We start from the raw sequence: 15,944 nt of genomic DNA on the forward strand, positions 1-15,944 counted from the left end.
TATATATATATATATATATATATATATCTGAAGTTACGGAGGAGATGATCAAAGTGGAATATGAAGGAGGTGGTGATATTATCCTAACAAGTGAGAGCACAGCAACTTTAGCACTTAATGGTACTAAATAGAAACTAGGAATCAGAACATTTGCACGTAGTATAGGCATGTCTGGTTCGAAAATGCAAACATATTTTGAGGCTATGTTCAATGGATTCCAAACTTTCAAGTCATTGTCTGCATCACTTTGTGTCTGATCATTTTGTGCAAAATTTCGACATTATATTCTCTCCCGAGTTATCCATTGGAAGAGAAATGAATTTCGAGTAAAAATATATATCCCGGATTAAATAAACAAGAATTAATGACAATCATATTTAAGGCGTGGAAGAATGATAACCCAATTCGAGTCCCCAAACAGAAAATAATTCCAAATTGGGTCCCCCGGCCCATTTATTGGACATGACCCTATTAAATTAACCCCTTGTCTTAACAATTTTGCTTTTAAAGTCACAATAATGAGGATTTATTTGTCTTAAGCTTAAGCCTCTCCCCCCCATAAATGTTGATGGAGGTTAATTGGGTGATGTTTGATAGAAGGGTTCAATTGGGAATTTGTTTTGTTTGGAGGCCCACTTGAGAATCACTTGATAGATGAGGGACAATTATGTTCTTTGCCCTTTTTTAAATCTTAAGACATTTAATTAATTTTTGAAGAGCTAATCAACACAAAATATTCATTTCTACCATTTCCATCTGGGTTATTTATCATTAGATACATACAGAAAGTGCGAGGAAACAATTTATTCTATTACTTTTCTTAATTATCCTGGAAACTTTAATTTGGCAACTGATGCTCAACGATAGTTGTATTATCTGTTGCTTGGATGAAAAGGAATCTATATAAGATTTCCTCTCTTTCTTGGTGATATGATCACTATCATTTTTGTTCAGTGCTAATCGCTTAAATACTATAGTATTTTTTTCCCTGGAATTTTTATCTGCCTTTTCATTAATCTATTTCAATATTTTTTGCTTGGATGATTATTTTCACATCATATACCAGTTGAAGGAGATTTTCTTGAACTACAGCTGCAATGGAGATTGATTGCAGCTAAAATTTGTAAATGAGGCCAATAGACAATCGTACAGCAGAGCTGGAAATTGTTCCCTAGGAAACAAAACTAGCTCCATATGGCCAAGGATATCATCTGCAGACATGTCTGGCTTTTATGGTGGTGCTTTCACTTTTACTTGAACCATTTTTGTCATGTCAGGCTAGTAAGCTTGGGAGTCCCTCTTTTGTTGAAACATATTTTTTTTCCTCTTAATTTTAATCATACCATATACTTAATGATTTCACCAAATCAAAGCAGGCAGAGAAATTAACAATGCCACGTACATATAAGCAGCAGGATTACTTGATCTGTAATCAACTATCCTCAACACACAGGTTGAAGCTTCAAAGGAATAAGATAGATGTGTGCTTCCATCACTATATACTTGATTTGTCAATGCCAGTGGGAGCAAGAGTGATCAAAGAAACGAATAGCTTGCAATGGTGAAAGTGAATTGTTAGGAACGAATGCCTCAACATTAAATGGCACGTCAGATTCCCACCCTATTCTTACATGATGGAAACTGCAAGAAAAAAGTCAGCCACATGCACACTAGTGAGTGGAATCTGCCTCGGACGTCATCGTCAATTCTACTACATGTGGAACAAAATTTCCAGGAATTTTAAATCGATTTGGAGTTTAGGCAGGACACACGATAATTATAAAATCAAAAAGGAAGATTCTGCATTCTCTCATTAGCTTTTCATCAACAGAATATCAGCTCACAGTTACATATGGAAGATTGTGAGTCCCATGATTTTATCTCCCACAAAACAAAAAAGTAAAAAACAAAGGCAAAAAAGGGGTAAAAATAGTAAGGTTGGAATTACAAAAAATATAAAAAGAAGCTTATTTTCCCTTCCCTTCCAAGCTTCTATGGCCAACCCTCTATTATTTCTGTCTTTATCATTTCTCTCCTAAGCTAATTATGTTCTTGGTGCTTCCCTGGCTATCATGGGAGCCTGTGAAGTTGGAACAGTAATAGCCACGGACGGTACAGTAACATTGTTAGATCGATTCCTTTGCTTCTCGGTGCAATTGTTAGCTTCAATGTCCTGGATCATTCCTGTTGTGTCACCATTCTCTCCATTTTCTTTAATTGATTCTGGGATAATTTCAGCTTCTTTTTCTTTTTGTTCCTTGTGCTTGCCCCATAGAACAGCATAGAGTCCAGCTACAATTAATGTAGCACCAAGAACACTGTAAATCCAAAAAGAAATTATTAGTCAGTACTGTGGTAAATCCAAATGTAAAAAACGCAGACTATTTTTTGTTTTTGTTTGCGGAGGACGTGAGAAATTACCCTCCAACATAAATATTCTCAGCCAAAATGAAAGAGCCCATGATTGCAACTATGATCATCATCAAAGGGCTAAAAGCAGTAACGAAGACAGGCCCTGTTTTTTGCATGACAAGTCCTTGAACATAGTATGAAATGCTTGATGACACAATTCCCTGTACATGAAAATTACACTTATTAGTGCCTTTACTACTGCCATTACATATTTGAACCTGTGAGTTTGTAGAGAGAGAGAGAGACTCACAGCATAGGCAGCAGCAAGAAGATTCATGTCCCAGCCAATGGTCCAAGCAGAAGGCTTGTGTTCCATCACAAAGGTGACAGCTATGGACTGTAGCGTGCCCAAAAAGCACACGAGTGCTGTAAGTGAAAGGTGAGCTGAGTACCGCGTAAGTGTCACTGTCTGTAAAATAAGTACGTAGTAGCAAAAAGTCAAGTGCTCGAACTCCTTTTTTTCAAATCCACAACTAAAGTTACACTAGTCATTCTATTATTTACCTGAAGAATGAAGAACGAAGCCCAAGCAAATGTAGCAATGATGAGAAGAATGGAACCCTTAATCCAATCCTTGTTCGTAGTTTCAGGAACAGAAGACGAATGGGTGCTGTGGACATGCTCAGACCAGATCAAATGGATGACATTACCTTTGTACAATGTCATCAACATGGCTCCAGCCACAGTTACTATAGTTCCAATCACCTTTGCTTGGCATCTAACTTTCTTTATGTCCACTATCTCCATCCTGTATATTTTTAGTACAAGCCCACCAGACAAGTACATCAGTTAGTCACTCATGATAAAGCAACGAAGAGAAGAGATACAGAGGAATCAGAGTGTTGATTATAGTACCTGCAGAGAACTGCCATGACAAATGTCATTGCAGGCAGCATGTTACTCATGGCACATGAAAAGGTAGGAGAAGTGAATTTCAACCCAGCATAGTAAAAGTTTTGATCAATCACAGGCCTGTTAGACCAATAAAAGACAAAAGAAAGAAGTTAAGATTTACTTGTCATCCTTGCTTCAATATCTTCCAAAAGTCTAAAACCATGTCATGCCAGAGAGAAAATACTAACCCAAGAAGACCCAGCACAAACATTTGCATGAAAATGGGAAATGTAATCTTTGGTCTTACTTTCCTGAACCCAAAAAAGGAAAACCAGAAAAGATTAACATTCACTACGTACCAATAAGGATTAATAAAAGCTAGCACTCTCTTGAATCATGCTACCATGTTTGTGTACCTCTCAAGAATAATGGCAAAAGGAGCAATAACAGCAGTAGCAAAGGCATGCCTATACACCACTAGAACATAATGACTCATCCCTCGATTAAGAGAAACCTTGGTGATGATGTTCATGCCAGCATAGCCAAATTGCAATGATATCATGGCTATGTAAGGCTTGCTCCTTTGAAAAAAGCTTCCAGAATAACCATTCCCCTCCATTTTTTTGTTGGGTCCTAGCTTAAGGTTTGGTAATTAATGAGAAGGAGAGGAAGAAAAAGAGATCAGGAGAACCAGACTTCAAGTTCTAGTTGCTTGTGTGTGTTTCCTAAGTAAAAATGGCTAGCAAGGCCACTATATATATATAGGCACTCGGGGTGTGAAGGCTTCTATCCAAAATAGTGATCGAGTGTGATGATGTAATATAATAGATAGTCTCAAGGCTGTGAGAATCTCACACTCTCACACGTGTATGTTGCATTTGCTCTATGGTGGATCTCGTTGAATATTCCGATTAGCTACATCCTGTTGACGTGGGCTCCACGTGGCAGAAAATGGGAAGGCTTGATTGTGATAAGTGGGGCCCCCATTGGTTTGCCTTGGTGGTAAACGAGTTTAGAGCTAAACAAAAGAGAGTTTAGTTTGGTGCGTGCTGATGCCAATGGAGGGGGAAAGGTAATAGATGGTGGTGGTGGGGTGGTGGGAAGTGGTGGCCCCTCCACGCTTGTTGGGTTCGACTTCTCGGCCGATCTACGCGGCATTGCGAAACATTCATCTTCATCAATCCATTGGAACAGTACTTGGTAATGCCTATTGTGTATGCTTAGCTAGCTGATCATTTCCAGCAACTCTTATTCAAAGTGGATAAAAAACCCAATAATTAATTTATCTTTTTTCTTATGAGCATATTTTTAGCAAAGACCTTATTGTAGAGTCATTAATTAATATGAAGGGATGCTCAATGTGCCTAACTACACTATTTAATTAACTCCACTCATAAGATGATTCCTAGTCTAGAACTGATCTGCCACTAACATGCTACCTATGGTCTAGAGCTTGTGTGGACATTAGTGCTTAATTATCTCTATTTTTCTATATATATATATATATATCATGATACTCTAATCACGATTCATGCGTGGACGATCATTTTCAAAAACTAGATCACGGTAAAGAGTATTAATTTGAGATCTCTAGTTGATTGCACACTTAGATGTAGATTAAAAAATATAAATGGTAAAATTTCAAAGAGAGAGATTTTTTTTTTTTAGTAATTGTTATCGGCGGAGGGCTCACTCGTCTATTTTGCTAGTTATACTATCTTTTATGGGTTTTATGCACAATGAAAATGTGGAAAATCATTGAATTTTATTTTTGATGATCCAATAATTCATGCAATTAACTATACTTTCACAAGTGTTTTAATTGGAACTTCAAGGGATTTCTGTTAAGTATCCACTGTCATTCGCAAGGTCCAATACTTGCTGCAGATGGTGGACACTACTCACTTTGTAAAGTTGGGTGTTTGCGTTTCTCATTGGGTAGAATAAAGAAAAAAAGTTGGCAATGCATTGTTCCTTATATTATACGTACGTAGAGTTCATATTTTATGGATTACTTGAACAAAAGAGAATGTTACGAAGATAATATGGATTTGGACACCGTCCGTTTCAGTCTTTTCATGAAACGAATCAAGAATTTTGCGTAAAGTAAACTGAGAAATTATAGAACAGTAATGTTTTAATCACTTATCATGAAACACTCCCCTTCGTTTGTTGTTCAAATTTCCAGTTATCGAAATGTACTGTCATCTAGATTTTCTTAGTTTTTCAAGTTGAATTCAAGGAAATATACATATCTTTTTTCATTAATATAAGAATCAAATTATTGAGATTTTTTTTCATGAATTAATTTCCTAATTTTGATATAATTATCTGTTCTTAACCAGGTCAAATACATGAATATAATTCAATATATAAAAAATTCATTTGGCAATATCATTGGAAGTACTGTGGAAAAATTCGGAGATCAACTTTTTAATTATAGGGAAAGCAATTATAATTGCTTAATTATTTAATTACGTACGTATGAGAAATATTATATATATATATCAACCATTCATGAGGTGTTATCATAGAATCTAGCATATATTATCGGATATTCCTTTATATGATCTAATTGAAGATTCCTTCTCCATGATATATATGTAGTGTACTGAGATAAGATGCTTGAAGCCTCGATCTATACGGAAATGGCTAAACAAATATATACTCCTACATGGGTGATATCAGCTAGGTTTTCTTTTGTTTGGGCTTTTAATTGTGATGTGAATTCTGGAACATGTGCTACGTACTATCATCATATAGATAGGGAATTTCAACCTAACATATTCCAAATAATAATAATAATTAATTTAATTTGATATTTTTTTTATATATAATATAACCACAACTTCTAATAGCCAAGTCACAAGGAATAACCCATCAATTCGCACACTTGCATGTTAGTTGAAAATATAAAAGATAGAATTTGAACACGAAACATCTCTATATTTTAATTGATTTTATTGTCTGATTATGAGTTTAAATTCTAATTTTGATATATTTTTTTTAATATTTTTATGGATGAGTTTGTTTAGAGCTTATTAAAGATTTAAAGATGGAGAATTTGAATATAACTTTTCTTTAATTCTCTGAAACCTACTTTATTAACGGTTTAATAAATATGGAATGATGATGCATGCAATTCACTCTTCCATCGCAATTGTATCTGGTCATCCATTCGCCGCACGTAAAGAGTGTGTGTCATGATTTTTGCTGATGTAACTACAACATTGATTCTTTTGTGTGTTTTCTTTTATTTATTTTATAAACTGCAGATTTTTTATTGATTTAATTCTTAATGATATTTCAGGATTCGAATCATATAGGAGATTTACTATGTTATACGTACGATCCACAAATAATTAGGAAGAAATGATTTTTTTTTAATGTAATGAGATAAAATCTTCTACAATATTCAAGTAAAAGGTCTAAATGATACCACACGCCTTATTTATACTTAAAAACGTAAATACAAAAGTTATAAAATAAAAAAAATAATGGAATATATATATATCAAATTAAAAATTATATGCAAAGATATAATTTAAACTAATGGAGCTCATTAAATAGATTATTTTATATTTTTTTATAAGTCAACCACTGGATCATATTCGAGTGTCAGCATTAATTTATATTATCAAGTATAAATGTATTTGCTTTATTTTCTTTATAACAGCATAAAAGTTTAAAAGTTGTTGTTCTTGGGACACTAAATTAATTTTCTGATTTTAATATTTTAATTTATTGTGGTCTTCTTATATTTAATCATTTTTTCTCAATATAAACCATATTTTAAATTAAGGATAAGAGTTTTGAGTATGCATATTATATGTTTAAATATATGTGTGGTATCATTTAGATATTTTAATTAAAGTAGAGATTTGAACTCAGAAAATTATTTTAAATTTTTTTTTATTTGATCAAATTTAAAATTAGCTGATTGAAATAACATATTTCTCATTTTAGTTTAGTTAGCTAAGAGAGCTAAACTCGGGTTAATTAGATTCACGGAGTAAATTGATATAACCATTTTTTTTTAATGATGTTTTAGAAACTTGAAGCAATATAATTGCAGTGAATATATAGCGACAATTCGTCTTATGGAAAAGCACCATGGCATGGCACTGATAGACGTTCCATTTCATATATATATATATATACCTCCTATAAATCCTAGAATTAACGCTATGTAAATATTCAGTAGTTCTTAAATTTGTAAGACTAAAAAACTGATGATTTTTAAAAAAGCAAACTCATGAATTAATCAGTTAAATTATACCCCTATGATTTATATTTTATTTATTATTCGTTACCTAAAAGTAATGAAAAAATTCAATTATTTGAATATATACATATATATATATATATATATATATATATATATAGACAGATTGTACCATTCACTTTTAGTCCCTTGGTGGTTTCATGGGGTCCAATCAGGGCCAAGGGAACAGAGACGACCACCATTTTGAGCAGTATCGTTTCAGTTTTGAATACCACAAAATCAAGGGCTCCTCGGGAACTATTTGCGCTACAGGTGAAATGTCAAAAATACCCCCATTACCGTCATGCAAGTCCTAGCATCCCATGAACAAAGAGGTGAGGCAATGATCAACGAGGTAAATTAAGTGGAGCACCAAATCATCTAAATGGGCATCTAATCACCTCCCAGTCATCGCAAAGACGTCCTGTCACTTCTTGCTACGTTGGACCGACAAAAACTGGTGCAAGAAAACTGCAGTGATATTCAACTGAGAATGTTCCGATGATCATCGATCATATATAATTGAGGATCGATCGAGGGGCTCTTGAAAATTGCCTGGGCAATTACAGGAAAATAACTTTGCCCGGGAGACATGGTTAGTTGGGTTTCTATTCAATGTGTCAGAGAGTGTCCTACATTAACATGGTGATCAAACGAAACCATACACTCAAGATTGTGAACTCTAAAGGTAATTAAAGCGTTTTGTGTTATTGGTTTTTCATTCACGTTTACTTCACTGAAAATGTTTTTCATTTTTTATTATTAATATAGGTATCTGAGCCAGTTTGTGTATATCTCAATTAATCTAATAATTTTTAAAATTAATAATTATATAAATTTTTAATAATTTTAAGATTTGTGAAACTCAATAATTTTAAAATTTATTTTTAATAAGGGAGAGAGAGAGAGGGGCACGCCTGTGTATAGGCGATGATGACAGAGTCGATTACTGATTCCTTAAAAGGTTTTAGATCCGAACATGCATCTTCTTTATATCGAAAAGGAAACTTCGGATAAAGTATGGATGTTAATACTGACCTATAATACAAGAAAGTCTTAGAACAGAGTGCATATTAACATGTTGAGATATGTGCACGTAGAAAAAATACGCATTAATACGTGTAACTTGGTAGTCTCGATGTCCATTCATTTGTATAGATCTGATCTCTAATAAAATATCTTATTGCTTAATCGTTTGAGTGTTTGTGTATATGTCTTATATTAAATAAATAAAAATGATATATAAAGTTGAGAATGGAACACTTTGGCTAAGTAATCAACCAAACTGTGACCGGACCGATTAAATAATGGTATGCTCGGTGCATGTAACCATCGATGCCTTAAAAAAACGATATAAATATTGTAGCTGAACCCCAGTCGATTGGTTCTTCAGTTTTCGAATCTTGTGGACAAGTTTTGTGGAGGTTTTTGTTGGTAGCTAGCTGGATTGTCGAGAGGATCCACCATGCAAGAGAAGATCTTCAACTTGGTGGTGGTGGTGGTGAGCTAGGGGTCAGTTGTAGTCTGTGAAGGGCCCTTTCTCAGGTGAAGTTGGGTTAGGTTGGAAAATATGCCATGGAATCTGAGTGACTGCTAGCAAACACAAAACAACACACCTTCAGCTCTCTTTTCCACTTTCGTGCTCGGAATAAGAAAGAAAAGAGACAAACTTTGACAGCAATATCAGCAAGTAATCTATATATTTCTTTCTACACAGGAAATAAATTAAAATTTGAGCTGAAAGAATCAGGGCACAAACACACAAAACAGGCCACACAATTTCAGCAGTATATGATTGCATTATTTGCTTGAACGCTTACACTTTTTCTTTTTTAGTGATGTCTTGCAATCTACCCTATCAACTAGTGCATTTCTTTGGTTTGGATTCAATCTTTCACTCATGATATTGAAGGAGCCGTTCTTTTGTGTAAGAGGGGGAACCGTTCTTTTCCTCTGATCACTTTCTTTTGAATGAACCTTGAAGCGAAATGCTTGCATGTATTAATCTATGAAGAGGTCCTCCAAAACCCTTAAATGCTAAACTTCACAACTAGCAACGTAAATATCATCTTATATGTTACAAATAATTTCATGAAAAAAATCTAAAAAGGAGTAATTAATATGTTTCTGCAAGTAAAAACAACAGGACAAGTCAAGATGTTTTTTTTAATATATATATATATATATATATATAATTCAACAAACATAATTCAGATTCAAGATAAATTAATTATAAATTATGTAATACAAATAATGCCAAACAAATATAATTTTAAAATTTAAAATATTTCTAAATAGTCAAGATTTAATAGATCTTTAACTTAAAGTAATTCAACTTAAACAAAATATCAAAATATTTTAAATATAAAACTAGTTCAATGTTATAAAGGCTAATGGAATCTAAAGCATCCATTGTTTTGTCAAATTTCTACAAAGTATATATAAACTTTTTTTAAAAAAAAAAACATGAATATAAACCATATATATTAGTAATAAATCTAATTTTAAAAAAATTAATATCATTGTCATTAAAAATAATAATGAAAAATAATTTTTTATACTTTAGTGGTTTAATTAATTAAATTGTACTAAGTTTAATTTGATTCAATGGCTTTTCAAGACCGAAATGGAATATGTGGAATAAAACTGGAATATTTTTGCTGGAATTTAACCGAAAAATTCAGAATGGACCAAGATTTAAAACGAAATGAAAATTATTTTGTTTTTTAAATTAGTATAAAATATTTCGATTATTCCGGATGAAACGAAACGAAATTAACAATATGAGTTTTGTATCTTGTATTCTCTTATGATCTGCTTTGAGGAAAATCGAAGCCTGTAAAAACTGGTCATTAGTCTCTTTGAGAAATGCTATAGCTTAATTAATGCATTATAGTTGTTTGCCTGGTGAAATTAATTCATGGAATATTCTTTCATAAATTAAGGTGCTTCTGTAATTGAAACTTATTCAAGTTATCAACTCTATTGTCATGCTAATTTCTCATGTTCGTATTTGCCGAAAATTTAAATCATTAGAGTTTGTGTTTATCTGACAATATTCTATTCAATCATCTCTATTTCATGTCATTTTCAATATTTTTTTTAAAGATACTTATCTATTACAATGTCTATCGTTCTTTTCAAAAAACACCAACAATACAAAGCTGCATAGTTTCTTCTTTTTTTTTATGTCACATTCCTTTCATATCCTAATTCATGACACATGAACCAAAAAAAAACCATAGATCGATCGATGTCCCCCCCCCCTCGTGGGACGTGTTCTTTAACTTAGAATGATAATCTTCCATTAACTTACGTACAAAACCATCCTATTTGAGTGGAACAAGACCTCCTATAATTGAACCGAGTGAAGTCATCCAATTCCAAGAACTTTGATAAAGAGAACTATGATTGAAAAAAAATTGAAATAATCTACTCGAAAATGTTCTAGTCAAAGTTTCATTCCTCCAAACCTTTCGGTATTAATCTTTACATTGAACAGTCAATTGAAGCCGGTGCTTTGCAGATTTTTCCTGTGATATCCATGTATTGTATCTATTAATCAACCAAAAGTATTCACCATGCAAAGACATGAATGCCTGCTTGCTTTTAGTTCAATTGAAAAAAAGAAAAGCATCCTATTTTTTAAAATCCATCACACGGTGGTTGATTGACTCTTCTGAAAGCGGGGTATTTAGCCATTGATTGTTGATCTTTTCTGCTACAATGACAAGTAGTAGAGACGTTGATGATCACTATAAAGAAATGGCTATGATAAAAAGTGATTTTCTTTTTATCATTTTGGTCGAGTGAAAAATTGTTGCGACAGACTTTCATGAAGATTATGGCCGACTAGATTAAATGATCACGACAATCTTTTTTTTTTTTTTTTTCCTTATGTGCTTTCTACACCAATGGAGTTTCTTTCCAAAAAGATGCAAGCAAGGAAAAGCTTTGTGAAGTTGGACCAAAATAGTTGATCTTTTCAATGATAAACACAACATCTATTTTGGACAGAATCGCATGCATGCCCTCTGTTGAGACGTTAAGATATTGTTAAAATCTAAAAGTGATGAAGATAATGTCAAAAGTACTATCTACTTAATCTTTACATGTTTCCAAGATTGCTAGCCAAGGAAATGATTGATTTAAACTATATGTTAAGTGGTGCATATGCATTACTTTATATATATATATATATATATCAACTTTAATTTTGAATAGGTTACGTAAAAGCTCCAATATGTAAATGTTCCAAACAAGTACATAATCGCAAAATCGACAGTTTGGCTGATAGCAGCTGAGCGTGAGTAAAGTTAGATACATTGGATTTCAAAGGGAAAGAAAAAGAAAAGCAATACATTTAAAGGGGACAGATTTGAATATGGTGGGTGCGAATATGAAAGATATACTAAATCACAAGGACTGCAATGAACTTTTTGAGAATTTTTGGGGCCGTAGCCCCCTCATCAGAGGCCGATGCGCCGCCCCAGGTGGCTGAAATGATTTTGACTTCTGAGTACAATCTACCTCCAAACTGTAGCAATGTTGCCTTTGGATGGGAGGAGAATTGTGGTTCGATATGTGGACAAACGCGTACATGAGATGGAGATTGTTGAGTGCTTTTATGAGAGCGAAAAATCTTATATTGGTAAGTAATTTCAAAAGTAATGAGGTAAATGTAAATATATCATATATTTAATATAAAATTATTATTATGATTTTATTAAATATATATAATAAAGTTTTGGATCATGATGACCACTTGACAATATAAAATAGTATAAATTATTCAAAACTAAAAGGACTAATAAAATTATATAAAAAAAATCCAGAGATTAAGCAATTATAAATTATTCTGTATATAAATTAAATCATCACACAAATCAAATATGTATTTATAAAAGTTTTAAGCTCAAAAGAACTCGTAAATGGCCTGATGATATATAAACATAATAAAAAAAAACTTCATTTAACATGTTAAATATTTAGAAGTGATTCCTGAACAATTTCGACCTTGTGAAAGATTGTAATACTGAAGTTCCCCCTATGGTGGAAATTAAAAAAAAAGAGATTAATTATTAGTATTAACTGAACCGTTTAAGAAAAAGAAAGGAAAATGATAATCATGGCTAACAAATGACACACATTAACCAAACTCAATTATCTATTGTCGCCAGAATTTCAGGGTATATTTTTGTTTTTGTTTTTTTCATGTTGATATATGAATGAAAATGAACTTTTTTTTTATCGGAAACATATTAGCATAATTTCATAGTTTCTTGATGATTAAAGGTCATTAAAAATTCAGTAGTGCAAGTAACACATTATTTATTATATTTTTTAAAAGCATTAAATGGTGGATAACTTAAAAAAAATAAAAGTTTAAATACACGAGTTGCTTTAGGCTCGGATACTTGAATTTTTTTCTTGAGGATCAAAACCCTGAACCTTTATATATTTACAAATAAATAATACTTTTAAAAATCAATTTGTATCATAATACAAAACACACATTCAAGCCAAACTTTATTTAAAAAAATTTTCTTATAATAAAAATCAATTCAAACTAATAACAAACTTGATAATAATTATATTACCAGAGGTAGGTGAATGGGAATTCACTTTGAAGGGTTCATTTTGATTCATTTTTTTAAAAATTTTTTTTTTTTTATTTGATACCTAAAGAAGTCCGGACACATGTGCTTGCCTTCTTTAATGAACTGTTCTGGACCTAGAAGTACAGATGTCGTAATATTAGATCATGCTTCACAACAGCCAGAAGAAACATAGACGTTCCTCCACATATACTATCTGGATGCTTATCCTAATTAGGCACAACTCCATTAATAGAATCATCATAATTCATTTTCTTTTAACTTTGGATTTGGTACTAATGATCAGTAATGACTTTATGCGCGTGGGGATAAAAATAAAGTGATTAATTTCTCGAAAACAATCAAGTTTTATCCAATCAGTTGGTTGATGTTTGTTGTCTAATCACCAGTCACTCCTTGATCCAATTAGCTAACAACATATTAGTATTTCATTTTTTTTTAGCTGTGTATTTATGTTTTAAAAGTTATTTTTACAAAATTATTTTTAAATTTATTTATTATTAAAAAAATTGATCAGTAAAAAATACTTTCCGATCAAAAAAAAAAATTTAACTTAGTTCTTAGAAAAGTATTTTCTTTTTATTTTGGATGAAAAATAGTTTTTGAAAATCGTGAAAAATTTAAAAATATCATAATATTTGCTGATTATATTAAATTTGATCCTCAAACTTTTGATTGTTATATATATATATATATATATATTTTTTTTTTTTTTGAATATTTATTTTTCAATTTCATCCCTTATAATATATTTTTTATATTAATTTTGGTCCTCATTTTGTAATTGTTATTTGCTTTTTTTCTTATTATTTTTTAATTGAATTTTTTATCTATCAAATTTGGTTCTCATTTTTTTTTATTGTTACTTATTTTATTTGAAATAATTTATGAAATGTTAATTATTATTATTTTAATTTTTTCATCTTTCAATTTTTTTTTTTTTAGATTTGTTCTCTATTATTTTGATTATTATTTATTTTATTTGAGATAATTTATGAAATTATATTTTTTTTTCAATTTCATTCTCATTCAACTTTTTAATTTGTAAGAGTTGTTTCTTATTATTTTAATAAATTTGAAAAAAATAAAATATTAATAAGTTATTTTCTAGATTATTTTCTATTACATAACCAAATACTGAAATTGTTTTCCAATTTATTTTTTTATTACAATACTAAACATCAAGAAAATAATTCACTTTAAAAAAAAATTACTTTTTAGCAAACAAACAAGAACATAATTCAATTGATGAGTCCTATTCTACTTGAGAAAAAAAAATTAAAGATTAACTTCATTTATCCAATCAGATCAAAAGCAAATTATCCATATTAATTATGATTTAAAAACTTGTTATAGGTTTCTGGTTAGATACTAGTATAAAATTTTTAATTTTGGTGACCAATAAGAAAAACATGTTCCATAAAAAAGTGCTTGCTCTGATGGACTAGACATCATAATTTTTATTTTATGAAGTTGTTTGATATACAGACAATATAAAAATTAATTTTTGTTATGTCCAGTGTTGTCCTATCCAATGTTGTGCTGTTTTAAGGATGATATTTTTTTCCTCTACTAAAAAAAATATATAATAAGCTTGTGTAATTATATATACAATAATTAACTCATGTAGATTCAAGTCAATATAAAAATAAAAATAATTATTATTATAGTTTTTAAATCCAACTTATGAGTCAATTTAAAATTAAGATTCATATCACAAGTCGAATTGACTATTAATCTGAATTAATATAAAAGTAAAAACAGTTATCATAATTTTAAAATCTAATTCGAGAGTTAACTCATGACAAGGTTCAAGTTACGAGTTTGATTGACCATTGACTCAGGTTAATATAGAGATAAAAATAATTATTAGTATAGTTTTAAAATTCAATTAACGTGTTTTGAACAAAAATGTTATATATAAACACACAATACAACAATATTTGGTTTGGATAAAATTTTAATTCATTGAAGTTAACTTGGCTAAGTCTCATTCAAATTTGACCGGCTCTAATATAATCATTTAAATTTAATTAGATTAACATGTAATTCGGTTTAAAATAAAATTTAACCTGGATTAGACTCCTTGCCGACAGATTACTGAGTTTGCCTGCCAGAAAAAAGTTCAACAACGATACTAAAGCATGCGGATATTGACCCAAAATCTCTTAAATAAGATATTGTCGTGTCTGTTTCTTTTTTTTTAGTTAAATTTATGTGGATTGGAGGATCACCTCTAGACTGCAAATGAAGGAATGGTTACGTATGTTAGCTTGAGAATGTAAGTTGAGGACAGCATAATCACCAATTGACCGTCTATTTTTTCACGTTTTATAAAATAACTTGTTTTTCAAAGTTCAAAGAGGTGTTTTTGCATGATTGACAATTACATAAGTCATTTCACGGATTACTTACGACAGAAAAAAGTCAATTTAACAAGGGTAAAAAAAAAAAAAAAGTACGGTATAAAGATATCATATAATCATTTTAATTTAGTTTTCAGATGAGATTTTAAAATATAATTTATATTATTTTTAATATATCTTTTTAAATGAATGCCCTTTAAATTTAAAATTTATACATATTTATATTTTTTTATACTTAATTTTTATCAAATAAATAAAAATAGTGAAAATTGAACTCGTAATCGCTTTGATTATCAAAGCTCTAATACTATATTAAAAAATTAATTCAACCTAAAAGTTTAAACTATTAAATAAAATTTTAAAATATAATTTGTATAATTCTTTAAAAATAAAAATTAAACGAAGATGCACCAACAACCCAATAAGTTGTGAACCGACCGATAACTAGAA

At 30.7% G+C, this 15,944-nt stretch overlaps 1 protein-coding gene across 1 annotated transcript; it reads right to left on the reverse strand.

The window, feature by feature from the left end:
- Positions 1-1,777: 1,777 nt before the first annotated feature.
- On the reverse strand, positions 1,778-3,981 carry LOC118033207 (WAT1-related protein At5g07050). Its single transcript, XM_035038101.2, has 7 exons — positions 3,663-3,981; positions 3,495-3,557; positions 3,268-3,384; positions 2,917-3,160; positions 2,663-2,821; positions 2,422-2,573; positions 1,778-2,318 (listed from the first exon to the last, which is right to left on the reverse strand). The coding sequence occupies exons 1-7, from the start codon at positions 3,863-3,865 to the stop codon at positions 2,045-2,047; spliced, it is 1,212 nt and encodes a 403-aa protein (XP_034893992.1). The 5' UTR covers positions 3,866-3,981; the 3' UTR covers positions 1,778-2,044.
- Positions 3,982-15,944: the final 11,963 nt, after the last annotated feature.

The sequence above is a fragment of the Populus alba genome, chromosome 16 (assembly GCF_005239225.2).
Source record: "Populus alba chromosome 16, ASM523922v2, whole genome shotgun sequence".
NCBI classification, from domain to species: Eukaryota; Viridiplantae; Streptophyta; class Magnoliopsida; order Malpighiales; family Salicaceae; genus Populus; species Populus alba.